Source organism: Oryzias latipes, chromosome 15 (assembly GCF_002234675.1).
Source record: "Oryzias latipes chromosome 15, ASM223467v1".
Taxonomy (NCBI): domain Eukaryota; kingdom Metazoa; phylum Chordata; class Actinopteri; order Beloniformes; family Adrianichthyidae; genus Oryzias; species Oryzias latipes.
Genome location: NC_019873.2, coordinates 10,035,174 through 10,062,651, shown reverse-complemented (window position 1 = coordinate 10,062,651; position 27,478 = coordinate 10,035,174). Strand labels below are relative to the sequence as shown.

At 42.3% G+C, this 27,478-nt stretch overlaps 1 protein-coding gene and 1 long non-coding RNA gene across 8 annotated transcripts in view; one reads left to right on the top strand and one right to left on the bottom strand.

The window, feature by feature from the left end:
• Positions 1–27,003, bottom strand: part of LOC101163104 (reticulon-4) — a 28,284-nt gene extending 1,281 nt beyond the window's left edge. The window contains exons 1-7 of one of the 7 annotated variants that reach the window (XM_020709330.2): positions 26,095–27,003; positions 19,105–19,158; positions 14,995–16,830; positions 1,098–1,305; positions 536–674; positions 245–314; positions 99–145 (exon numbers count right to left, since the gene is read on the bottom strand). In XM_020709330.2, the coding sequence (XP_020564989.1) occupies positions 99–145; positions 245–314; positions 536–674; positions 1,098–1,305; positions 14,995–16,830; positions 19,105–19,158; positions 26,095–26,770 (3,030 nt within the window). In that variant the 5' untranslated portion in view covers positions 26,771–27,003. The other 6 variants (XM_020709331.2, XM_020709332.2, XM_020709333.2 and 3 more) reach the window with 6 other exon arrangements.
• On the top strand, positions 3,744–7,422 carry LOC105355754. The gene is made up of 2 exons (XR_910092.2): positions 3,744–4,339; positions 6,959–7,422. It is a non-coding gene; the product is annotated as an uncharacterized LOC105355754 (long non-coding RNA).
• Positions 27,004–27,478: the final 475 nt, after the last annotated feature.

Below are 27,478 nucleotides of genomic sequence, written 5' to 3'. Positions count from 1 at the left end.
GGTTTGGACAACGTCTCATTTGGACAGCTCAGCTGCTGAACTGAATTGTCTGAACCAGGATTCATAGAAACCAGCTTTAAATGCTTGCTGCGTCTTACCTGGTGTTTCTCGTAGACAATCGGACAGGTGAATGCAGCAATCAGGCCTGGGGACGAAGAGGACAGGAATTAGTCTTCTCTTTTTGCTAATCTTGCAATAAGAGAGGCAGGTTAGACCCTTGGGCATTGTGGGAAATGTTCCTCACCTAGAATAATCAGAGTGAGCCCATTGAAAAAAGCGCCCACGTAGGTCAGGATCCACATCAGGACAGCAAACTGTGCAGAGGAACACCACAAAGGTCATGACATCAAACGCTGAAGAATAACAGCTTCAGGACAATGTTCTGAAACTCCAGGCAGAACCATCGCTTCTGCTCATTCAGCTGTGAGGTTTTGTGCAGAAAACCCGTCTGCAGGCTTCTGACAAAGAGATGAAACAGAAGATCGGGATGACTGAACGCCATCATGACATCATCAGGACCACGGTCAGCCCTCACCTTGATGGAGTCGACCAGGTCCTCCACCAGGAACACACGCCTCAGTTCACCAATGGTCTTGTTGAGTTTGGACAGAGCCACATCACTGTACTTGTGGACCATCTCCTCAGACAGCGCCACCTCCTGGTCAAGGTACTGCCTGCAGGGATGAACAGATCTTATTTTTGTTCAATCTTTGAGTATTTGCCATTAAAACACAGTACAGAACATTAAGATAGTGTGATGCACAAACTCAGAAAAAAGTCTACGGATTTATTTAATCTGATTGAAATGTGTTTCTGCTTTTTATTATTTTAAATAGACCGGAATCTGAAAAAGCTACAATAAAAACTTCAGAGAGCTGAAGCATCATTTCTTCTTAGTTTGGATCTGTTCATTATTTGATCAGGTGGCTCTTTATATAACCTCCATCTTAGCCAGCCACTGACCACATCAGGAAGTTCAGTTGACATTACTTACCCCTTTAATTACCCTTAAAACCTGATCAAAATGACCAACAGGATCCATATGACCAGTCAGTGCCAGCTGCTTAATCCATGTGGGTGGTTCTTTTGGTACTCACTTGAATGGGTGTCCCTCATCAGACTTCTGGATGGCCTGCAGGATTCCCTTGTATATCCTGAAGCAGATGGTGACGGACAGCAGGGCCAGGCCGATGTAGGAGCACACGCTCACGATGCTGCACATGGTCAGGGAGAGAAGCAGCAGCAGGGCGGCGCCAAACACCACACCTGTGTTCTTCACATCGCGCCAGTACAGGAGATCCACCACTGCAGGAGGACCAACAGAACTCAGTCACGACATCCTCTAAACCAGCAGAGCTTTTACAGGAGGCTTCAGCCCAATTCTGAGTTCATCCATGTTAAATGAAGAAGATCAGACGGTTCCTTCAGACCCAGAGCTGCAACCAACACCCCCGATAGGCAGGATAGGAGCACAAACCAACAGAACCCTTTTCACTTGTTCTTTAAATCGGTTTTGTTTTTTACTGCCTTCCCTTTTAAAACACACCAGCTTCCCTTTGTCCCTCACACCAACTCATTTCAATGAGAAATGAAAGCAAAAGGACTAAGAATTTTAAATAAGTGAACTAACACAACAAGGATTACAAAGCGTAGGACTTCCATTACTCTTTTGTTGCTTTGCCCCTCCCTCTTCAGTCACGTGCTTTTGTTTACAAGCTTTCATTCGAAACAGAAATGTCCAGTTTTAGGGCAGTCTAAAACAGACCAAGCGCAAGGCTCAGTACTTGATCCGACCAAATTAAGCGGACTCTGTCCGGACCGCTGGACTTTTCCCATCTGATTTCAGAAATCCCCCTCAAATCCACAGACATGAAAGACGTGGACTTCCTGCTGACACGCCAAACCATTTTCCATCCAGAAAGATCAAAGTGAGACGACAGGAGGAATCCCACATTTTGTTCTAATACCGTGCACCAGAATGGACCGACTAAACTGGTGAATTGTTCTGCAGTTCAGTTGTTTCAGACACACAGAAGTGTCCACATGTTTGCTCGATTAACAAACCAGTGGGGAACTCAAACTGTTCGGAATTTTCCTGGAATTAAAGACGTAATGAAGTGTGCAAACATACAGAACACAGTGTGTTCTGATTTGTTCCCCCAGTTTTTATGAACACGCGTCACCACAGACAGTGATAATGATGACCAGCACGTCAGACCGGGGTCACGGACATTATGCAGGGGTTAAAAAATTACTTACAAGTCAGAAAAACAGAATTTGAAATCATTAAGCAACAAAAATGTGTAAAATAAAGTTTCTTTAAGCTATTTAAAACTGAATTCAGTTTCAAGATGTCTTAACATTACAGTCAATGTTTATCTTTCTTTAGATAGTCAGCTTCCTTTCTTCTGCTGTTGTGATATTCTCCTGCCTTCTAATCAAAATCAAATTTTTAAGACCAATTTAAGACCAATTTTTGATCTTAAGTTTAAATCTATCCGTTTATTAACAGTCCGGCCTTTAATTGCATTCATTTCTCCTGAAGATATAACGAGTGATTAATTGCTAGGACAGCGGCAAACGTGTGAGCTACACTGACAGATGACTCTGGAGCTGTACTGAGCATGCTCAGATTTCAGCAGAATACCAGGCAGGTCAAGGGACAATATTAGAAGTGAAGAAAGTCTCTGTGTCCTGTGGGGCTGAAACCCCTATATGTTGTATTTCTGAAAGGAATGCGTCGCTAGGACAGCTCGACGCCTCAGCATTCACATTGGGAACTATGACATTCCAAAGCCGCCTTTAAATGCTCAAAGGCACGACGGCAGGGGAAGCAGGTGACCTATAGACTGCCAACAACACGCCTGGCGGTGGATCAAAACACTCAGCGAAAATGGCTTTACGGCCAATAAATCAGATTATAAGGCTGATTAGCTGTAATCAGATTTTCTGCGGTAAAGCCGTCTTCTGGGCTTCGCAGTCGCTCTGACATCCTGTCAAACAAAGAAACGCAGTGTCAATTACACAACATCTCTTCATTCTTTTATTGCAGCCCGTAACTCATTCACACTAGAGTCACCGTTGATTATGTTACAGATGCAAATGCCTTTAAAGTTCCCTTTAGGCCAGCAGATAACAGATTATTTACTATACCAACTCAGGGATTACGATTAGGAAACAAAACATTTTCCTCCAGCTTTTCTATGCATGTTAAAACCCGTTATTTTTTATCAATGCTGATAAAGGTAGGGACAGGGACTTGGCGTGTTCCAAAATCCCTTTATTCAGGTTGCATCTCTAAAATTTAAAATATAAACATTTAAATCAGTTATGTTGTTCATCACAAAAAAATGTAATGTGTCATTCAGTCGTTTGTTTTTCTGTTTCTACAAATACATTTGTTTCTGGATTGTCTTTTTTTTTATCGTTAACACACTGCCAAAGGACTGGAGGCAGGAATCAAACCATCAACCACCTCCTAAAAGCACTTAAGCTAAATAAAGCATTTAAACACCTTTTTTTTTTAAAAAAAAAAAATATATATATATATATATATATATATATATATATATATATATATATATTTGTTAGAATTAATGATAAGTGTACTAAATGGTACAGCCCATCCAGTCTGTGTTGTTTCGGCACACAGATGAATGTGTATTAATTTAAACTATATGAAGGATCAGAACCGAGCAGGTCGGCTCTGATTCGGTCGCGCAGGCGCCGTTAGCTCACAGCTAGCTTCAGTGTGCTCCAGCAGCCTCCGGCTCGAACAAAAAGCTACTGTGTTTATGTCAAAACAAGCTACAGGGAAACGTCTGTTTAGAAAGCGGAGCAGTGGAGAGAGAAGGGGGTTCTGAGGGTCCAAATGTGGCCCCCTGGCTACATATGGTAGCGCGCAGACGAGCAGCGCCGACGGCCGCTAAAAATAGAGCAGCATCACATCAACCTTCTCCTCCTGGCCGCTGATCTCGTTTCACTGCCCACCAGCTTTTAATCTTCTCTGGTTGGCATGGCCACAACCCTCCCAGGCCCCCCAACCCGACCGGGAGCTCGCATCTAAGCACCGAACGTCAGAGAGAGAGTCCGGCATGACCTCCGCAGGCGGCCCTGTCAGCTTTTGAGCTCGCGGCCCGAAAGAAGCAACGAGGCGTATGCAGAGAAATATATACACAGACGCTAAAGATCCACCGCCACGCACGCGGGGATGGAAACCAGCAAAAAGGCCGCCGGGAGAAACAATATTAAAACCAGACTAACCCTGCTTGGCGTCCATCTTGAACCTCAGCTTGCGGTAGCTGGGAGGCTCCGCCCACTCCGCGCACGCGGAGAGGGGGTAAGCACATGCGCAGTTGACCTGTTCAATTTACACCGACGAGTCAAAGGAATGGCAGAAACTAATGAAAGCATAAAATAAAAATAAATAAAAATAAGACTATGATAATAAAATCACAAAAGCAAAAATGCAACAAGGCAACACATAAGTAAAAAAAATTATTGTAGACATTTTTAAGTTACTGCTTAATAAGCTAAGTTGTGAAATATCCTGTGTGGAGTTTGCATGTTCTCCCCATGTATGCGTGGGTTTTATTCGGGGTCTCCCCGATATGCTCCCCGTCCTGCTGCAAAAGCCGCTTTCAGCGGTCTGACCCACATTCTTTCAAGAAAGGAAAAAGAAAAACAAGAATGATCAATTTATTATTGTCTCAATTAATATAAGAAAAATATAATAAGATTTAGGATGCTCACGCTTTGTGCTTCGCCATACCGCAGCAATTCACTGGACATAGCTCCTTGCTCCGCTGCAGAGCTCTTTTGCTTGTCATGCTGGCAATCAGGCCGTCTAACGTCCAGCCAGCTGCGGTATGGGATATTGTAGTTTAAGGTCGAATAGGAATAATAATATTCAGGACTTGTCTTTTATTAACATACTCGTTAGCAGTCACTTTACATCTGTAGGCTAGTAAGCTACACGCTACGTAGCCTAACATTTGTCCCATTGTCTATGAAAGCATCACAGTTAAAGGGCCACGGTGATTGGTTCAGATGCATAATGGGATGTGTGTGATGCATGATGGGATACGTAGCATGTAGACTTCGGATGTTAAAAGATAGACAATAATAAATTGATCATTGTTTTTGTTTTTCTCCTCTTGCACGAATGTGGGTCACAGAGACACGGAAGTAGCAGCAGAAAGCTATTTTTACGGCAGGAGGGAGACCATACCGGGATGTGAATGAACCCAGACATGAAAACGTGATTACCGATGCTTTTGTGCTTTTTAAAATAAATAAATCTGAGCTCTAAATATCAGCTGTGTTTTCCATGCAATGTAATGAGAAACAGACAGAAATGTGAAAGTATCTGCCGTGAATCCAGCTAGGAGCTAAGTCTGGTAGGCGAAGCAGCAATCCGTGTTTATGAATGACTTATGACGAAAATAATTAAGTTGTTCGCACAAATTAATTAATTCGTGGGAACAGAATATTATTTTGTGGGAACAAGTTATAATTTTGTGGGAACAAGATATATGTTATTATATCCATGTCAGGACACAGGCTCCATAAGTTTGGGAAGTAAAGAGAAAGAAAATCTTTATTGCAAAAATGAAGTTGAGTGCTAACTGCTATTGCTACTTATGTTAGGGAAATTCAAGGATTTAGTTGTCGGGATTAAAAATGAATAGTTACTTGCTACATACAATAATAAATTCACTGAAACTGAATTTTTTTCTCAAATCAGGGATATTTTCAAATGCACAACTATAATCATGTCTGCCTCATCTCAGCCTTTAAAATCTGGTTTAACTAGCACAACTCAAAATGTGCAATGTATGAACTGTTGCCGCCATTTTCAATACAGTAAACCCTTGTTTTTCGCGGGGGTTACGTTCCAGAAAGAACCCGTGATAGGCAAAAACCTTTAAGTAGAAACCTCTATATCTTTTAACAATTATTATACAATTAAATACTCTATTATACATTGAAAAGACAGAACAAACCATTTTACAGGCTCAAGCATTTGTTTCACCAATAAAAGTACCTTGGAAACGTTTTTTTCTACAAATAACTTCTGTTCTGTACTGTCAAATAATAATTTTAATCATCAATGTGAACAGAAGGCTTCAAATCGGAGATTAGCCCCGCCCACCGCGACCCGAGTAATTGTCATTATAAAATAGTGATTAAAAAAAGTACAGTGGGACAAATAGTGACTCGGGTGTATGTAACTGCTCTAAGTCCAGACTGAGCCGCTGCATCCTGACTTTACTCTGCAGTGTTTTCTTCTTTTGCAGCCCGCGGTGCAGCTGCAGGTGTGTTTGTTCGGGGGAAGAAGAACATAGTGATCGCAGTTGGTGTCGCTCTTTTTTCTTCTTCCCAAAAACATCCTTATACACCGACATGCCAACGTCAAGAGAATTTGCACGTACATAATGTAAATTTGCCAAGCTGTTTTACGTACGTGTACATATTAAACTGCAACGTTATTGACGCACAGGTAGAGAAGAAGCTGAGTGACTTTTTAGCCAATCAGAATGCAGAACACAATGCACGATGCAAATCCGTGAAGTAGCGAAACAGTGAAAAGTAAACCGTGTTATAGCAAGGGATCACTATACAGGAATTTATAGTCCCTATAGAGGTTGTAAAAATGCAATGGTTGTTCAAATGAAAGGAAAATAAAATAGACTGATGATGCATTAATGGCAGATGCATTTACTCTGTTGTGGCCTGATCTAGAGCCAGCATTGAATTTTTGAATGATCAAACTTATTTTCTCGTCGAGGAAGCCACTTCAGATCAGCAGCAGAAGATTGTAAACATTGCATACAACAACTAGAAGTTTAGGTCTTTTGACTAAACTAAATCAGTTTTTAAAATCAACATTTAAAGCTACAGTGGGTAAATTATGATTATTCCTAATATTTGTTGCGTTTCTACTGTCTACTGACAGGTTCAGTCAAGTTTCATGTCCAGCTGGGAACCAGTTTTCATAATTCACTCAGCTGATGGAGACTAAATGGTCTGAGGCGAAACATTACCAGGGATGGGAAAGAAGTATGGCGTGCTGTGACGGAGCCATTCAACTGTGTGATATTATAAAGAGATGGCTGTTCTAATGGTGGTGAAGATGAAGAGGAGGTGTTGCATAACAGGGCTGTAAATGTAAGTCAAGGCTTTAGAGATAAGCAGGAATTCAAATCTACCCAGCTAGAACAGAAGTCAACTTTTGATCGGCTCTACTCAAAATCCATAAAAGGAGGATTGGGCAGTCCAGGTGTACCATAGGAAAGTCTCACCAGCCTCACAGAGGAGCTTCTCTTCAACAGACTGTTATCAAAAACCCAAGACTTCTTGAATTATTTCAGAAACTACAACTGCACTTTGATTAAATGACCCACAATGTCTTAACAATGATGAGTGTTTGTTATTCATCCACATTTAAACTATTGACATCATTATTTAACTTCTCACAAAGAAGCAGAGACTTCTGAAGTTCACCTCCTGTAAATTATCTCAGTGGTCCCCAACCCCTGGCCCAAAAAAGAGAAGCATTCTATAATTTTAATTATTTCTATGTTGTTTATTTTCTGATCCATTCCTGAAAGAATGTATTTATTTTGGAAAAATACCAGATTCTCATTCTTACCGTTCCATGAAAATATTATCTGACAATAAACCGGTTCTTATCCTGAAAAAGGTTGGGGACCATTGCCCTATCTGACCACTGACCATATATGAGAACTGGATTAAGAAAAATTACTTCCATTTGCAATTCGGTTGCTATTTTTTCTCAATACGGACACCATCATGTTGAAACCAGAAGTCGTCAGTAATTGGTCTGAGTTGGTCTAAGTAAATGTTTCTCTGGGAACATTTCTTGCCAAACAGAAGTGAGCTTGTTAGAAGGCCACACACCTATCACTTAAATGTAGGCTTGGGAGAATCTGTCAAACATTTCTAACGTTCTTGATGAGATCACATACTTTTATTGAGGCATTTGTTTGGCCAGTTTATAATTCTAATAACTTGCACTACAGAAAGAAAATGTAAAAGAAAATTAAGATTAGCAAAAACGTGTTTTAAAAAAAAAAGCTGGTTTAGCAAGAATGGTTATTCTAACAAATAAAATGGATGAGCAATAGCTGTTTATTTCTCAATAGAAGTCTATGGGATTTTGGCCTGTAAGAGCCAGCGGGTACTTCTTATTTGGAACACCAAGGGTGAGGGCTCACTCAGTCTAGTAGTGAGGACTTAACCATTTCATGATCATATACAGACAGCATTTTCTGTTTTTGAAATTGGAGGTCAATACTGACACAGGGAGACCCAACCATCACTGAAACAAACATCTTTGCTCTGGTTCAGATTATAAAAATTCAAAAGAAATGAGCTGCTTACCAGACTGATGGAAAATAAACTAAAGCACAAACAAACCAGAATAAAAGCTGAACTATCTTAACCTGAACTTAGAGGAATAATATTAATGTATATTAATAATATATTTTAGGACATCAGAAAATTGATGAAATATTTACCTGAAAACTGAATAAACAATGTGTGATAAGACTAATGCTCAAAAAAGGCAGCCTCACTCATCAGGATGAGCTGTTGGTGGAGTGTCCTGCAGCCCTGCACAGACTCAAATGCAACATGACACACATGTAATAAAGCCACGGGGATTGGCCGAACTCCAATCAAAAAATAAGTGACTTTCATTGTTTTCCGTCAGCAAAAACCAAGCTTGCTGCCCATTCCGGAAGCAAACTGACTTCAGATTTAAGAGTTATTACCACCACACACACAAACACACAAAAATAATGCCTAGTCACAGTGCGGCTTGCAGCTTTGCTCCAACTTTGCTGACAGATGACTTTTGTCCTCTAGGAACACTGTTTCACTTCATGTTCTACCATTAAACTGGCCATTTTAAGTCCTCTCTAGTGTTACAAATTAATATTAGCTCTCATTCCATTTCTGTGAAGCTGCAAGTGATTCAGATAATAAAAGATATTGCCATATGTTTTTATTTTTAAACTAATATTTCACTTTAGAAAGCTCATTTCATAGAGATTCTCTGTCTAAAATTAAATAACATCAAAAGGACTTTTTAATATTAAATTTAGTCCAAATAGTAATGATCAGTGCTTGAACCACCACTTCTGATAGGTGTGTTATGGTGAAATTCTCCTGGAGACTTCAGAATCTTCACATCAGAAGACTGTCAAGCCAAGAGCTTGAAGTAGCAGATCAACAACCTGCTGCACCTTCAGATGAAAGGTCAGCAACGATCTGATCTAATCAGAGAGGCGCAACTCCACCTGTAATTCTGATGAGATCAGGGTTTGAGCCTCAAACCTGCAGCGCTCGGTTCCTCAGTGCAGAACCGACACCAACCTGGAGCTGCAGAACTGGAAACGCCCGCTCCAGGCGCGAGGGCGACGCTCGAGAAGCCTCGTGCCTCTAACCTAAACTCACAGCTACAACTTTAACATGAACAACCAACTGAGGGTCTCGGAACACGGATCTCCGGCCGCTCTTCTGGAGCACGTCACACGCGCGACAATCATTAACCTACCAGCTGACGTCACCGCCCTCCCGACCACCTTTGGTTCCTGTGAGCTGAGAGAGTCCAAAGGTCCTGCAGCTGCTAGCGCAGAACCAAACCGGACCGGTCGGAAAGTGTTACCAATAGAAGTACCCCCCCCCCCCAGCTGGAAATGATAACAGCTGCTCCGACCCGAACCCGCTGACCGAACTCCGAGAACAGAGTTCGGGGAAAACATACAACCGAACACGCACGCGGTCGGGGAGTGACACGTACCCTGCTCCCTCCACTGCGGGCTCGCGGGCTTCTCGTGCACCACGGAGTTGTCCATGTCCGATCAGCACGCGCGCATTCCACGCAAAGACGACCGGCCGCGGCACGCGCTGGGAACGTGTGAGCTCCGCGGGTGAGGAAGAGGTGGAGGAAGAGGTACGGGGGCGTGGCCTGGAGTCAGGTGACCGTCTGCAGCAGCTCGTCTGACGCAGCGACTGTCTACACCCCCTCCCCATCTGACTACAGAACAACCATTTCTGTCTTCAATACAAACTCATTCTCACACCCTGGTGTACATGCAAAAGTAGTCCTGGATGTTGCCAGTCTATGGTAAATACCGACCACACACCTGTGTGGCACCTTCAGGTGTCGCCATGTTAACTCATCACCACCCTGTAAACCGCGGTGTTTCCAGATACGAACACGGACCTGAGGGATAGACCAGAAGCAGGATAAACACGCCCTCTCCTTCCACTAGAGGGCGCCAACCTGGCCTTCTGTCAATGCAGATTCCTCTCAGATCATCGGCAGAGAGGATGATGAGCTCTTGCTGCTGCTCAGACTGCTGCAGTGACTCTTCACCTCCATGTGATGCAGTGAACTTTCACCCACATTCACATGTTGTAACAGAGCTTAGTCAGCGTTCAAGGTTCACTGGGTTTCAAAATTTACACTTTTTTTCTGTGTAGTCTGTGCTCTTGTCCAGGGGAGTGCAAGGCTTTAGGTAAAAATACTACATCTTTGCTTTTTTATTTATAGATTAAACATTTTCAATAAAAATGTCAACTTTAGGTTTGTGTGAAGGCGGGCATGTGGACAGCAGGAGGCGCCGTAGGACCTGCTTGAACCTGAATAAAGGCAGCATCAGCAGGCGACCTGCCAGACTCATGCAGGTTCAAATCTAAGAGAGCAGCTCAGTGCTCAAGAGATGCCAGCAAACCGGCAGGATCAACAAAGTTCAACCACACACATGGACCTTCTGTATCAGCAGCAGATACACACAGCAATCTGAGCTTCACTCCAAGTAGAAACTTACTTCTTTGAAAGGATCGGACAAACAGAAATCCTGAACATAAAAAAATAGCCCCAATGATGTTTGACAGGTTTGAACCTTTGAGGAACAGATCAACATCTAATGCAGAGATAAGGAAATTAGTCATAGTGAGGTACAGGTGAAGCAGAGAGAAAACAAAAATATGCATTTGATTCCTGCTCCTTTTCTTTACAGGATTTTTATTTTGCCAAACTGGAGACGGATTTCTACAAAAAGCCACTCCAGTCACCTTTTGTTCTGTTGTAAAACTGTTCCCAGTGATCTTTTAGTTATGATTATGCAGTTTTTAGCCAAAAAAAAAACCTGCATCATTTTCTAGGACAGATTCTGCAGAGGGACAGTTCATCAGAAATTCCCCTCAGATGTGACCGGGACCATTGGCGGGCAGCAACCCCCTCCACTCCCTGTTGTTGAGAGCTGTCTGTTTACACGCTCTCCCACAAGCATGGGAAATACATGTCCCATGTCCTCCATCAGAAAAATGCCACAAGAACATGTTAAAAACACAAGAAAATTAATTTTTATCAGGGCTGGTCTTTAAATTGCAAATGTTTGGGATTTTTATTCAGCTGCCAGAACCGTCGATCTTTTTCTGGTTTTTCTCTTTACAATGATTATATTAGGTCATCTGGGGTTTTCAATCTTTTTCCAACGGATAAATGTAGTTATTTTTCTTCAGAAGTTTTAATATTCTTACAGAAAACACTGGATTTTAGGTTTTCATCACAGCCATAGTTATTGGAACAAGACATGGGCTTTCTGGGAGCTTCTTTAGCATCATTATGGGATGTTGGCTGATCGCGGATGTGGACTCCCTGCAGATAACATCCTTACATTTACCTGTAAAGTGACTTTGTTAAACAAATCTGATTAGGATTCTCTTATAAACAGATTTTAAGATCGTTTAAAACGGACTGGCGTCAGAGACAACAGACTGAGCTTCTAGCCTTTGTTGATTCTGGCTGCATTATAAAAACATGCATGCACTTTATGATGCGTGTTATCAGTCAGACATGTGGAAATAGTAACGGATGTTTCAGGATGATGCTCTGAGGGTCATTATACAGAAAGGCACAAGAGAAGAAAAAACCAGCAGAGCTAAGCTTTTATCTGAAAGAGCCTAATTATGTTTACTCAGGAATATTAATGACATTTTATTTTATTACGTTTATATCAGTCTTAAGTATTAAAGTAGCCTGTCATGCTGGACAGTGTTATTTCACTAATGATACAAAACCCCTCACCCACTCAGTCTCAGCTGTTGCTTTTTTCCCTAACAACTATATAAGCATAAGAATATAAGAACTGGACTGAGTGACACCCCCCCCCCCCCCCCCATTCCATAGAGTTCTATAGAGAAATAAACAGCTATTACTCAGCCAGGCTATTGGTCAGAACAACCATTCTTACTCTGGTACCTTTTGAAAGATGCAATACTTTTGTTTTTTTCATTATATTTTTTCTGGACTGCAAGCTATTCAAGTTATAAACTGACCAATCAGATGTCTCACTCACTCCTGATTGGTGAGAGTGGTTGTCATAGAAATGTTGGCTCAGACGGACTTGACCAATCATTGTTTCCCGACAATGTCTGGCTCCAATATGGCGACGTCCACATCGTGAATAAAATTGCGACTGAATCAGAGGTGATCAGAGGCTTCCTGCGAACTAAAAATGAAAAACGCATAAAGAATTGGTCAGAATAAACTGAGGATGTTCACATTATGTTTTTGTTTTCAACTGCACTGCCTGCACTTCAGGGCAAATTAGGTTTTGTACAATTACTTGCAACCAAAGCCAACTTAAAGCAGGGCAAACCTCAATCTTTACAGCCGTGGTTTTATGAAAGAATTAACAATCGCATCAGAAGACAAAAGCATAAAAATACCCTTTTCTGCACCTCTGTTGTTAAATCTCCCAGATATGATTTTAATTTGATCACGAGTGATGACAAATCATGGTCTGCAGAAGGTGTTCGAAATATGGATTCTAAATTATCAACACTAAAGGGCTTATAGGTGATAAAACCAAGGCTTAAATCTAAAAACACTAGAAATTTGTTTTAGCCAAAACTTGGTCAAGACAAATCTCAAACAGATGTCCCAGTACTCAAACATTAAGGTGCGCAAAGGATTGCTATTTTTGATTCATTCATGCACTAACGTGTCTGACAGACTAGCTCCTCCTTCACTCTCCACACAAACAAATATCTAATAAATACAGGAATTATTTTTTGATTTTTTTTTGCTACAACCAAAAGCTGTCAATCGAAACAAGACACAGTAGCAAACTCAGCCAAAACAACATCAGCAAGACTGACGAAGAGCAAGGTGTGTCAGGAGAGGACCGATCCCAGAGGATCCCTGCTTGCAGCCCCCGCACTTCCGATTGCATAACAGGGAATGTCTGCCGAGTGGTTTCTGGGTCGGAGAACCCTTTGTGGGGTGCCAGTGTCGCAATGCAGGGAGGAGGAGAAGGAAAAGTAGGAGGGAGAAGGCTGAGCAGCTCCAAATAACAAAATCCCTCTGCTGATCACACATGTCTGCTCCGACTTTGCATAAACGCATGAATCGGATTGAAACCAAGAAACTACAGAGAAGTAAATCTGCAACATCTGCTGCCCCAGGAAAACAGCCATGAAAACGTCTCACCTGATGATGTCAGGAGCTTACATGAATTCATAAAGGAGCCAACAGAACCTGAACATACAAGTTTTAAAGTTTCAGTCTGTGATTTTTAATCACTTTTTCTGTGCAACAAGGTTTTTCACAAAGCATGCCGTCCTGGTGAGTTCCTATATATATATATATAAGAATGAAACAACCTGCTCCGTCCTAACGAATAATCCCATTATTTAGAAACAATGTTGGATATTAGTTGCGTTCTCAGACTAACAGGGAGTTTGGATTTTAAAGAACTATTTTTGTCCACTTTCTACTCTAGTTTCCGCACAATAAGGCACACTTACAAGTCTTTTTTTTCCCCAAAAATATTGGGCCTAACAATCTAGAGCACCTTGTATGGATTAACTCTGGTTGTGCGTATTGATTTTGAAGCCATTTTGAGAGGTACACAACGCTCTGTCAAGTCTGTTTTTTTTGTTTTTTTTTCACAAGTTGCAAAAAAGGTTGGGAGTTATTGTGAATATGCTAAAAGCAAATTTTAAGATTAAATTTTGTCTTAAAAGGGCAGGACATCACAACCCATTTTAAGAAATCTTACTTACCATGACGAGTTCTACTAGTTCCATTGGTAGATTTAATTACCAACAACAAAAAACATTCTATATTTGATTACTTGTTTTGAGAAGGACATTTTTTCCAGTGCAGTTATTTTTTGTCGATAACTTAGGGTTGGTGTTTGTGATCAACAGGAAAGGCAGTATATGTTGGAATTGTGGGTGGAGTTAAGAATGTTTCTTCGAAAGAAATAAAAACGCAGAGGTTATCAGAAATCTACACTCAGGAACATAAATCTTTGTGCTCTAATGGTGGGTGTGTGTGATCGCGAAGCTTTCTAAAGGAGTGGCGAGGCCTATCTGCATTTGAAGTCTGTAATGGGCGCTGGGCTCCCTCAGGTGGTGTTAGGTTGCAGATTGGCATCTCGACGTCTTTCCAGAGTCAAGAGGAGCTCAAACCAGAGCATTAACTCTGAGAGCAAAATGTTGAACAATGAAGGTTTGGTCACAAACACTGTTCTGATCAGGTAGTACACATATTCAACACAACTTTAAAACAGATAACTTCACTATACTTACCGTGGATTTGTGTACAAAATTATTGGAAAGACGAAACAGCCAAATGCTCAGACAAGTTATGTAGTTAGACAAAAACACAAAATGCTGCAGATCCAAATGTTTGATCACAATGAAACACAAACACACACAAAATGCCAATGTTCAACAAAATGCAAAACTGGATGATGCAAAGGGAAGACTGCATGGAAGAAAAAAAAAAGGGATGTAAAGTAAATACTATGCGCTGGTTGGCTAGAAGAAAGTGAACGGATGAGGGGAAAAAAAAGAGTGATGATGGAAACTGACGAAGATGGTGGAGCCTGCAGGAACTGAAGAGGATGTGTGGGTGGTTTCCATGCCAGCACTGGTTTATATTACCTGCTCTTATGTTCAGGTTTGGCATCTTAAAGAGCGTGACCCCATCCACACTCTTCTTGGCGGGTGTGTCCCCTGGTTTGCTGGCAGGGGAAACAGTGGGAGCTTGGGTGGAGAGCTGCTGGTTGTTGTGCCTCTCCAGGTCGGCTTTGCTCTTCTGGGGGGAGGCTTGAGTGAGGAGGTGGTAGGAGCTCTCGCTTGAAGCCTCTTCTTCAGCCTCCAGGGGGGGAGTGGTTTTAGTGAGAGGCATGGCAGCACCTGCCTCCTTTTGGCCAAAGCTTAGATCATCATCAATGGGAACTTCTGGGACCTTGGAGGAAGCAAACTTTGATGTATCCAGGGCTTCAAGAAACTCATCAATAACACCTCTTGGTGGTCTCTCAATAAACTCAAATTCCTCTGAAGAAACTTCATGCTCAGAAACTTCTTCAGCCACCTCGGGCTCTTCCATCTCCATCTTAAGATCTTCCTTCTCTGTTTCTATCTGAAAGCTGGCGGGATTCTTGGCCATGGCCTCCAAGACAGGAGACAGGGAGTCTGCTGTTGGGGACTCGGAATCAGAATCCTGAATGTCGGTCTTCTTGCTCTGGAAATCAAGCGGCTCAAACTTGCTCATCATTTTGGGAGAATCGTGGCTTGAAAACCAATCTTTCTGCTCAATCTTGACAGGCTCTTCTTCACTGACCTTAGTTGGGCTCGTTTCTTCGGCCTCTTTCACCAGATCGAATGCACCAAAAGTTTTTTCATCGTCTTCTTTATCTGTAGACAGTGCCTCCATCTCTTCTGTCATCTCCTTGAGCAAGGACACTTTTGTTTCAAAGGCGAAGGGATTGTTAGCCGATAGGTTGATTGGCGGGTTGGGAGACTCCATCATCTTCCGTTCAAAGAGGGGGCTCTGCTCCTCAGGACTTCCTTCAGAGGAGCCAGAATCAGCCTTTTCAGGGTTGAGGGGGGAAGACTTCAGGATATCAGGAAGGGAGGTTGGAATAACAGAATGCTCTTCTTCTTTATCTTTGAGACCCAATGAGAACAGGTTCATTGAATGCATGGGTGAATCAGAGGCTAGCTCACTGCCTTCAAATGGTTTCCCCTCGTCTAAGAAGGATGACAGATTCTCCTGGGATTCTTCAGTTTGGCCATACTGGACCAGATCGGGTGTTGGACTCTCTGACATCTTGGATGCTTTGTTATCAGACTGGGCCTCCCCAAAATGAGAGTAACTGTTCGCAGCCTTTGAAGAATAACTCTCAAATGGGTTATTATTCTTCTTCACCTCATACATTAGGTCATCCTCGTCATCAGACTGGTCATCGTGAAAGTCTGGCACATGTTTGGATGAGCCAACAGAGGTTGTGTCCTTAGAGAAGGGATCCATGGAGACCTTGGAGTTGTCTTGAGATGCTAGGAATGGTGAATCCCAGTGTTCTGTTGGGTTAGAGGAGGCAAGGTGAGACTCAGGTACCATCATCTGGGGGTTCACAGGGGAGGGGCCAGTGGAGGACCTGTCTGAGCTAATGAGCTTCTCTTCAGGTGAAAAGGAAACGCCGCTGTCTTCACATGGATTATAAGGCCCTGGGTATTTCCCTAAACTGAGGTAAGGACAAGTTTCCTTATCTGAACTATAGGCTGGTCCAGAGTCACCCTCTTTTCCCTCCCAAGGCATGTCTTTGGAAAGTGTTTTGTGGGGTTCACTGGAGAAGGAGCCCAATGGTGGAGCTGATCCCGTAGGGAAGGGCTGGTTGGGACTCTCGGTCAGAGAGAGCTCTTCCAGAGAGTCGGGTGAGTGGAGGGGAGAGAGAGGAGAGATGGGAGCAGGGGAGTCACCCTTCTGCCCAAGTTCTTGAGTAGAAAGGGAGGAGGGAAAATGCAATACAGCTTATATCAAAGACAAACTCCATTCCTTTAGAGTGCCCACCACACCTGGGTACAACAGGTACTATACACTGAGGGTCAAAGCTGGGAAAGGTCTGTGGGCTGACATGTCTTTTAGCCCAGGATTCTCCAGAAGCCTCTCAAACGATTACAAACATGGACTCAAATTTAAAATAGTTTTTAGCATTGGTATTAGGGCTGGATACCAAGTTAAATACTTTAAAACTGATTGATTTGCCTCAATATTAATCCCTTTTAAAGACTAATTTTTATTCAACACCAAATTTCTTAAATGGTTCAGGTTATGTTAGGCAGGAGTGAGCCTCCCATACACCAAATTATTCAGTGCTGATTAGACGCTATTAAAGATTTGCGCACTGATACACAGTTTTGATAACATTTGTTCCTGTTGCTTTTGTTTCTTTGCATACTGGTTTAGGAAATCAGTAGAACGTGTTAACACTTTGTAAATGAAAAGGTGAAACAACTTTTAATAGAATCTTATTAAAAATCATTCAAATCTGTAACAACAAAGGCATCATTTGGTAAGCGATATCAAATTGGTGGAGTAAAATTTGGATTGATATCCAGCTCTAAGCACTGGCCTGTAGTTGGCGTTTTGAAGGCGCTAAACAGAGGTGTCCTTAAAACATAATTAATTAAAGAAGTAAATATTAACCATGTTAAAAGATTTAAAAATGTATTTTTAAGTTACAACGGTTACATTTTAAAAATTAAGGAGAAGGGAGTGTTTTGAAACTGTTAAACTGTCAGTTGATGTAATGACAATTTCATTTTAACCTGAATGTTTGTTCCCATCCTCAAGCATCCCTTTGCTGCCTTTCCTTTTGCTTTTTATTTTCGGTTCTTTATCAGTCACATCTTAAGCTGGGTCTTCTTAAATATCTAATTTTAAAAATGAAGATTGAAAAAAGCATCCGTTTATATTTTTGTTCAAACCTCTCATATTTGTGCTGATAGTTACTTGTAGGACTTTGGAATATTACAGTTTTTTTATTTTTATTTTAACCTGTCAAATATGGTGCTCCCTTTCCATAATCATGTTCTCTGTTACTACTGTGCTTCTTTATTATCAACCATCACATTTCTTTTATGCTGATGTCTTTGATTTGTTGCATAAACTCTAAATATACATTTTAACCAAAGCTTGTGGTATCCATAACTCCCTCTATTGACTGAACTTAAGAGAGACGTTTTGGCCATTTGGCAGGGAAAAAAGGGCAGAATGAGCATTTTTCTTTATTTTAAATAAAATGTAAACACTCTCTTCACACTGAGCTGGAAAGTTGGGCAACTACACTTTCAAAATTTACAAAATGACATTATGGGCTGTTAAAATTTGAAACTGTCAAAGATTCAAAAAAGAATTGTCCCATTCTTACATTGGAATGGTTCAACGGTAACAGTAACATGCAAGGTCAATTAGGCCTTTTGCTATACAATTTCTTAATGTAAAAAATGTTTAAATATGGCTAACATAAGTTTGTGAATTACAGTTTTTGGGTGTTAAAGGACATGAGGAGTTCGTTTTGGCTGTCCAGCATGTTTTAATAAAAGTTCAAGTGAGGACCTATATGACAAATGATGCAGTAAAAAAAGTTCAGTTGGATCTGGTGAAAACTGAACCAACCAACAAATGGAAACATGGTTTAAGGGCACATCAGTTAGGCAGTGAAACAAATTTCTGTTTGTACTTTGATGCTTGTTGAGTCAGTTAAGGCTTCTGGATCAAACCAACCCTCAGCCCGTCTAAAAAGGTCAACATTTGCCAGCTTTGGTCCAGTGCCCTGTGCACAGACACACTTTGGTAAAATCATTTTTTCCAGGTCTGGTGCCAATAAAACCACACTCAGTGGGTTAAACAGACTTCAGAGATGGTAAATAATGATTTTTCCCAAAGAGTGTTAAAAACATTTCCATTTACCCATCAATCACTGACAAGGACCATTATTTATCTACCCGCTACAGTGCCAGTTCACTTCAGTCTACTCTACAGCGGCAGTCCAGCGTGAATCACGATGCAGTACAAACGGGCAGATGTCTAAGAACACAGGCTTCCCATGCAAATGCTCTAGGTGACAGATCTACACCTTCTGACATGCAGGGTTATTTTGACAACTACATTAATCAAGACTCAACACATTCGTCAAGACTGAGCTAGAAAGTGGAGAAGGGAGACAAACGAAGACCAGGAAGCCCAGCAGAACAGAGAGAACTTGCCTGTAGGGAATTGCATCAGAAGTGGAGGCTGAGCTTTAGAAGCAGGAGGAACATCTGTGAAAGAAGAGGAGAAAGCAGCAGAGAGTGAGTTTGAAGGCTGGAAGAGAAAACACCAGAAGAGGTAGTGGTACACAGCATCTTCCAGATTCACATAGAAACTGGACTGATGCCACAGCCACGCCTGAAACATGATTTCAGCGGTGCTACCAAGGACTACAGGAAGACGTTTCACTCGTTCAAAGATCTGCTGTGAGACAACGCTCACCTGACCCATGTCAGGGGTGGGGAGGCCTGACTAAGTGTGCGACGTCAGACTTAACTCTGGAACTTAAGGAACTTCCAGTAGTTCAAGAAATTTATCAGCTTGACAGTTTTAACTCTAGGTTGAAATCACTAAAATCGGAAAAAAAAAGGAGACAAAACCAACCGATGGAAGAACTTCAATCTAAAAGCTTCTGTTGTTGCACAGCTACAGAGTTTGACACATCAGTGGTCTGATCCGTGTTATTAAAACAGACAAACTGGATTCTTGTGCAAGAAAGAAAATGTGCGGTGCAGCAAAGACATATGGAGCAATTTGCCGCTACTGCAAAAGGCAGTCGACCATGTGATTGAATCGTACCGTCCACCATTTTAGACCTGGACATAAATAAACAATTAATAAAAGAGTAATGACTAAAAAGCATGGGACAGTAAGAGAACTCTGATGGCTTCCATGATTTCATTGAGATGTTGTGCAGTGAAGTCTCATAAAGCATCAGGGAGTTACTCAGGGAAGGATCTTAGGAGCAGCAGTTAAACTGCATTCCTTTATTCTGACTACAGTCTCTTCAAGACTGAAAAGTGCAACAACAGTTTGGCCAGCAGACTTACTCTTTATAGATAATTTAGATAACTACCAGAAGAAACAGCTAAACAAATGTGTATTTGAAACATAAAGCAAAGGTTTAGGAAAGTTTGCAGTGTATATTTGAAACTGTTTATTTTAGAGTTTATTTAAAGATTCAGTTGTTCGATGAGGTCTAAGAGAAAGAATCTTCATTGTTTCTGTCAGGGGTCAGCAATGTTAATAAGATGAAGGGCCAAATTCCAAAATTTTCTCTATAACAACGGTGACATCACCAACTATAATGCAAACTAATTCATAGAAATACAAAAACATTTCCAATATATCTGAAATTTAATTTAATTCATAGACAGCAGCTCAAATAGCTTTTTCAAAAATATTTAAGCATCAACTCAAAAAAGTGCTTTCATAAGAATATAGCAAATATATCCAAAGTTGAAAAAGTATTGCACTGTTTTGTGCTTGGTTCTTCAACAAACTGAACTTATGACTTGATAAATGTCAGCCACTGCGACGCCAAAAACAGGATAAAAAAAAAAAACAGCTGTGAAGTCATGAACATGTGCAACAGATCACGGATCGTCTTCATGCTTTTCCCACTGACGCACGCGCTCACGTTCCATCCACAGACACTCGCTTATATCGCCCACCTGTCATCTCACAGTAAAAGCTGTTTAATTCTCAATAGAAGTCCATGGGATTTTGGCTTCTTGGAGCCAGAAGGTACTTCCTGTTTGAAATGCCAGGGCGGAGGAGTCACTCGCTCTATTTATCATATACAATCAATGCTTCAGACAGACAATACATGTCAGACTTCTGAGGATCAACATCATGGAGGAAACAGTGCAAAACCTTTTTCGGATCAGGTGTTCAAACCCTATCAATGTGCCTCGTTTCACACCAACATGTGAGCTTTCTAACTCGTCCCTCACAGCTGAGAGAGCCGCAGCTTGGTGAAATGAACTGCCGCCGTGCAGATCCTGTTCAGATCTGCAGAGCTGCCTGCAGGAGCTGAACCCTGACCTGACGTGTTCAGAGCAGCTCTGCGTGCTAAGCCACCTCCCTGGTCTATAAGTGTCTCCTCGCAGCGTGTGGCTGAAACATGACTTCAGGCTGCAGCCTCACCTGCTGCCTGCTCGTAACGTGTTCGGTCGCTGTCAGCGCCTCCTCCTCTCCGTTTCTTTCCCTTTAACTGCTCGGCTTGTGCTGATGATTTTAGCTGTGAATTGATTTTTGAGGTCTCTGCTGCAATCTGCCCATCGACTGACCCGACTCTTGCATAATCTGAGAAAAACACGCAGCGGTCTGACACCCGCACTCCAGCCACCGGGTTTACAGGATTTCATGACTAACCATCTCTGCAGAAAGTGTGAAGGCATTTGTTATTTGTGACACATTGTGGAAAACTAAACTAAAGTAAAGGAGAGGGGCCTCCAGCAGAACCGAACCAGGACCAGTCTGTCCATCACTCCTCTGAACTACTGACAGAACCACAGCATAATACAAAGTTTCCTCTAGAGTTACAGAACTCATTTTATGAGCCTTAAAGGCATTAAACTGAGATTGTTAAAGTGGGTGTTGCTGCCATCACTTCAGCACCAAGTAAATCAAAGTTGCAGTAATTTAGAGTCCCCATAAGAAGCTAAATAAGTAATTAAGCTCCATTTTAAACTGTCATTTCTACCTGTAGTTCAGTGTGTTACTCTTACAGCGCTGCAAGAAAAAAAACAATCCCTATTACTGGGCTGCACGATATGAGGAAAACTCGCAATATGCGATATTAGAGATTAATATTGAGATAACGATATAATGTGCGGTATATAAACAAATAACCAAAAACATCATTCCTGTTTCATTGCAACAGTTTAAAATTTATATTCCAAATGACCCTCGTCGACATATGTGACAAACATCTAACATAATAGGCGTCCATCCGATTGGTCAAATGCATAAAGGGATTTATTTGATTCGTTAAATGCTTCAAGCTGCCATACGATTGCTTTAACAAATTTAAGGTTAACAATTTATTGCGATTTTCACCGTCTTTTGTGATATGGATATTGCAGAGCTGGATATTGCGATAACGATAAATTTGCTGTGTTTTTTATAATTAAGCTTCAAATCAAAAGGTCTATTTTGTTTCACCAAGTCTTCCATGTACTGGAATAGAGCTGCGCTGCAAGATTTCCAACTGTAGGTGGCAGACATGCGCCAGCGAACAGCAGAAAAGGAAGAAGAAGCCCCTTCCTGCTTGTAGAGTGTGAATGCCACATATTAAAAGCGCGTTCAAGAACGTGGCAATCGCAGGTTCTTGAACGCGCTATTGGCATGTGGAGCCACATGCTCGGTGTGTCTGCAGCTTAAAAGGTTTATGCTTTCGTAGATGTTGCATATTTTCTGGATGTTTCTAGGTTACAACATTTTGAAAGGAACAGAATATTTAAAGAAATTTGCTTCAAAATACAACTCTGTGAAATCTCAGCGAATTCACGGATTGAAATGCTAGCAAGAGGAAAACAAACATAGCTTTGAAACTTTTCATAAAGCTCATCTATTAAGCACATTTTCTAAGAAACAAATGTCAACAAGTTTTGAAATTTTAGTTCTTTAATTGATCTCTAGTGAATCCATCACTTCGGCTGAAAGCGGGTCATTCATTTCCCTCCCCCAGCCAGTTCTTCCTGAACCTGATAGTGTACTAAAAAGGACGACGTGATGAAGTTAGACGACCTCCTCACAGGTGAATGAAGCCTTTGTCGCTTCATGGAAGGAACAGCACGTGACCCAGAAACCGTGTGAAAGGGAAGAAAAATGTTTAGAATGAGCACAAACAGATGAGTGTGATACCTCTGCACTCAGCCATGCCTCCTCTTTTACAGCAGCTCAGTGAAAGAGGTCACAGCCTTCAGACATTTGGAGCAGATTAAGGTGAGCTTCCAGACACATCCAGCTGCTGCGCTCGCAGAGACAAAACAACAGACGAGGGCTGCTGCTGCCACAAACACTCCACCTGCGCCCACATCTAAAGCTACCGACACCAGCGTGTAATCCACCCCACCGCGCCAGGCAAGACATCAATGCAGCCGGTCATGTGATCCTGCAGGGGCAGGGCGTGACCGTGCACACATGGAGGCACAGCAGGCCCGTAATTTGCGATGCTCAAAAACCAAAGAGGACATTTTCTACTCAAACTAAACCAACGGCAGGTTCATCTGTTCAAAACAAAAAACAAACAAGATGCTTTCATTCATATCCATCAATCCTCCTCCCCTGAAGGCAGAGAAAAGCTTCCTGCAAAACGGGAAAGGATTAGCAAATAACACGTATAAAATCTCCAGGTCTAAACCCAGCTCCCACTTCCAGTCACTCATCTGTTTCGCCCACTAGCTTACATCCCCTCACATCCCCCAACCTAGCAGTAGTGGTGCACGAGAAAGGGGGAGAAATGTTGGAGATGTCCAGTTCTCAAACAGATTCCAGCTCAGACGAGGAAAACAAAGACGAACATGGATCTATTTGTCTACAAGTGGATGCATCAGAATGGAGCAGAGCAGGGAGCTTGTGGTGTATTTCCACGTCACAAATATAATCTTTCTCAAACAGCATTCATTCTTCTGCCCCAGGTTCAAAACGACTGAAATAAAGAACTACTTAGAATCACAATTTTGAACTTAAATTTTTTAATGTATGTTCTCCATCATGAGAGAAATGTCAGAGGAACATGTTAAAAACACCATTTTCATCAGAGTGGGTCTTAAAAACAGAAAAACTGGTTGGTACCTAAAAGGCAACTAGATCATCTTTACACCAACACTCATGTTTAAATCACTCTTGTAAAACATAAGGTGGCATCAAAATTGTCTTTGCTAAATGGTTAAATCGTTTTAGATTCATCTTCAAATTGAGCAAAATAAGAGTTTTCGTTTTAATGCTGAGTCTGCCTGGTTTCTGCTTCGCCTGGGCTCTTTTTACGTCAGATGGGCACGGCTTTAATGAGCTGCCAGCTGCTTTCAGCACTGCTATGCTTCTTCATGTGCAACATACCTTTGGAAATCTAAGATTCAGAGCTGGCCTCTATTTATACATTCTTCTAAAACAGGGCAGCATATGAAGGAATAGTAAATGCGTGAGAAGGCCTTGTGATTTCTGCATCGACCACAGAAAGGTTACAAGGTTATTGTTAGATTTTCTTAACAAAAAACAAACAATGATTGATGGTTTTGAGCCTGCATGAGTCATTTTAGTGCCAGAGAGTTCATGACCGCTGTTTAAAGGGTTCAGGAGTACACACAGGGATGTGCCACTGCTTACTCAAGGTCTGGAGGAGTTTATGGAAACATTAACTGTAAAATATTAACATTTTATCTGTTTTTATTCTTTGGTTGTATCCTAAGGTACCATGAAGGATTTTCTTTAGTGAGACGGAGAAAATTTATCTCAGTTTTGGAAAATTTTGGAGATCCCAACCCATGATTACTTTTTATTGACTAAAAACAACTTCTAGTGACGTCATTTATGTTTCTGGATAGTGAGAAGGCACCGAAAAAAGACTTTAATCCATACTTGTGGATATAACAAAATATAATTTAAAAAAAAGCTATAATGTTCAAAAACAGTAAAAACTGCATCTTTGCTGAAACAGTATTCCAGTTAAATGCCAGGTTTCTGCTTTTCTTTTGTTCAGGCTTCCAGTTTCATCTGGAGCTCCATGTTTCTCCACCTCCACCCGCAGCCATGCCAGGCAGCCCCACCCTGCCTCTCAGCTCCTGGAGGATCCAGCACAGGCCTGTTCACCAGCAATCTGCCACATCTCCGCGCGCCACGGCGCAACACCCACAAAATAACAAATAAAACTGCCCTGACATCTCAAGCGCGTGGCCACAGGAAGAGCAACGAGCTAAGCCTCTGGACCGGAACCGATTTAAGGTTCTGGAGTGTAAAGAATAACATAGACGGACACAAAACAAGTGGTGGATACCGACTGAGAGCAGCTCAGGTTGGCTGACAGCGACATGCGAATGCTGGGAAACCAGGGAGTGGACGCCCAGCGGATTCTTTTGTTGCAACTGATCGGTGGTACACGGCAACCGCCGCTTCCATTATCGGACACATCTTTAGATGACGTTTTGGTTGCTTTTTTTTTTTTTTTTTACACCCTAAATTCAAAAATAATCTCTTGACGAAAACGAGAGAGCGAGGATGATGCGAATTTACCTGGGAAATATGACGATGAACGTCCCCATAATAAACCACGTTAGGACAGAGGAATATATATATATATATATATATATATATATATATATATATATATATATATATATATATATATATATATATATATATATATATATATATGGGTGTGCGTGTCCGATAATGGAACTCCACTGCTAGCAACAGCCGCTAGCATCATGAGAGAACCGAGCCGCGCGCCCCGTTAGTTTGACTTGAATTGATGTTGGTGACACTTGAGCATAAAACTCACATATTCGGGTAAATTTGAATGTCAGGAAGAAAATCTAAACTGTAGTGGGTGCACGGTTGCCGTTTCTCCGAGCGCCTCGCCCAGTCGACAGCTCAACATTTCGGCTTTTTCTGCAATCTGTGTGTCCGAGCAGGTGGGCCGCATCATGACAACACGGCAAAAGCAGAGCTAACACGAGCTAAGCCGCGGCTCCGACTGCGCACATCCCCCAAAAACCCCCGTGGAAGCTCTTATTTCCCCCCTAATGCCCCCTTATGCTGAAGGATGAGCCTCCTTCATCCGCGGTCCAACCGAATGTGTCAGGCGGCGGATGGGCTCCATCATCATCCTCCCCGGATGCTAGCATCCTCCCTAGCCGGCTAACGCGGCTTTTCAACACAAATATGGAGAAAATACACGAAAAATCACTATTTTCATTATTTTAACGAGTTATGTCGACTAAGTGCTTAAAAGACAACAGTTGATGAGGCTGGTTTCTAATCGGCGTTATGTGGACCAAACGGCGATGGATGCTAAACCGGGTCGGATGCACGAACATTAAAGTAAACAGAAAAAGATGAAAAAACGTATCTAGGATCAATCCACGTTTATTTGGATTATTTATTTAAAAATATTGCCACATAGCGCCTCCAAAATCTGCCATTTTCCTCTAGAAACTTACCCGATGTGGGAGCCGGTGGGTGATGTGTGACCGCAGTCCGCTCTGCTGCCTCTGCGGGGGCTGGCGCAGCTTTCCGGGGTTCGGCCGCTGGGAGGGCGTCGCTCTCGGGGGCAGGTTCCGCCTGTGGCTCCGGAGCGAGGCTCGAACTCTCCGGTTCGGCTTTGGGGGGGACAACACTCGGCTCTGGGGCAACAAAGGTGAAGCTCGTGGAGTCTGGAGCAGCACGCACGGGTTCTGGCTCTGGTTCAGGTTCTTTTACCAGTGGCTCTGGTTCCCTAATCACCGGTTCTGGTTCTTTTACTTCTGGTTCTGTTTGTTGTAGCAACGGTGGTTCTTTTACCCCTGGTTCTGCTTCTTTTATCACCGGTTCTGGTTCCTTTGCCTCCGGCTCTGGTTCTTTTACCTCCGGTTCCGGAATGTGAACAACAGGTTCGGATAACGTTACCGGTTCCTCCACAGAAGTCTGCGTGAGCTCCTGCGGGCCGCTGTCTTCAGCCATGTGCCGCTCCAAGGCATCCTGAGCCCCGCCGACCAAGTCCACTATGTCATCCAGGCTGAAATGCTCCTGCTTTGGTTCCGGCTCCGGTTCTGGCTCCGGCTCGGCCTGGTAGTGATGGACCTCGTCGTTGAACAGAGGGGTGGTGGAAGAGACGTGCTGCTCCTCGCTGTCTGCCATGACTCCTTCCTCCTAAAATAGTTTTCAGTCGGATTCAAACTTTCCGTCGCGGCAGTGACCCGGTTCCAGCGCTTCCCGTCACAAAGTTTCACGGAGGAAAATAAAGGCCCGCTCCGGTGAGTCCCTCCGGTAAATCTTTTGTGTTAAAAAAAAAAATACCGGACTGGTTTCAGAAAAAGTGCGCCACGCCACAACAGCCACGGCGTCGGACCCGAGTCTCAGATGGAAGCGCCCAGGTTGAGAAGTGGGATCCCCGCTGACCAATGACCTGAAGCCTGACCCGTGAGTGACATGGTCCGTAGCCAATCAGAGCAGACAAAGAGGGGCGTGGCGAATGTGAACTGCATAAATGTGGGAGGAGCTGTTAAAGTTCTCTAAAACTGTTACCCCTATTTACTCTGGTTGATGAAATACCCAAGTATTTCACAAAAGTACAAAACCTGACTTCTTGTTTTTGTTCAGACTTTGTGACACGCTTTATTTCACTTAAACAACAGTTGTGTTGCATCACTGTTGTCGCGTTTGCTCGCATATTAGAGCAGTACTCAAAGTATCATGTAACTTGTAATCCTGACACTTGTGCTCCTCAAGTTCTTAAAATATTTCAAAAGCAGGACATCCGCAAACACCAAACTGGAGGGAGTTTTTCTCTTAGAAAGGCAGACAGGAAATAAAACAAAGCTGTTTGAGGAACATGTCACCATTAAA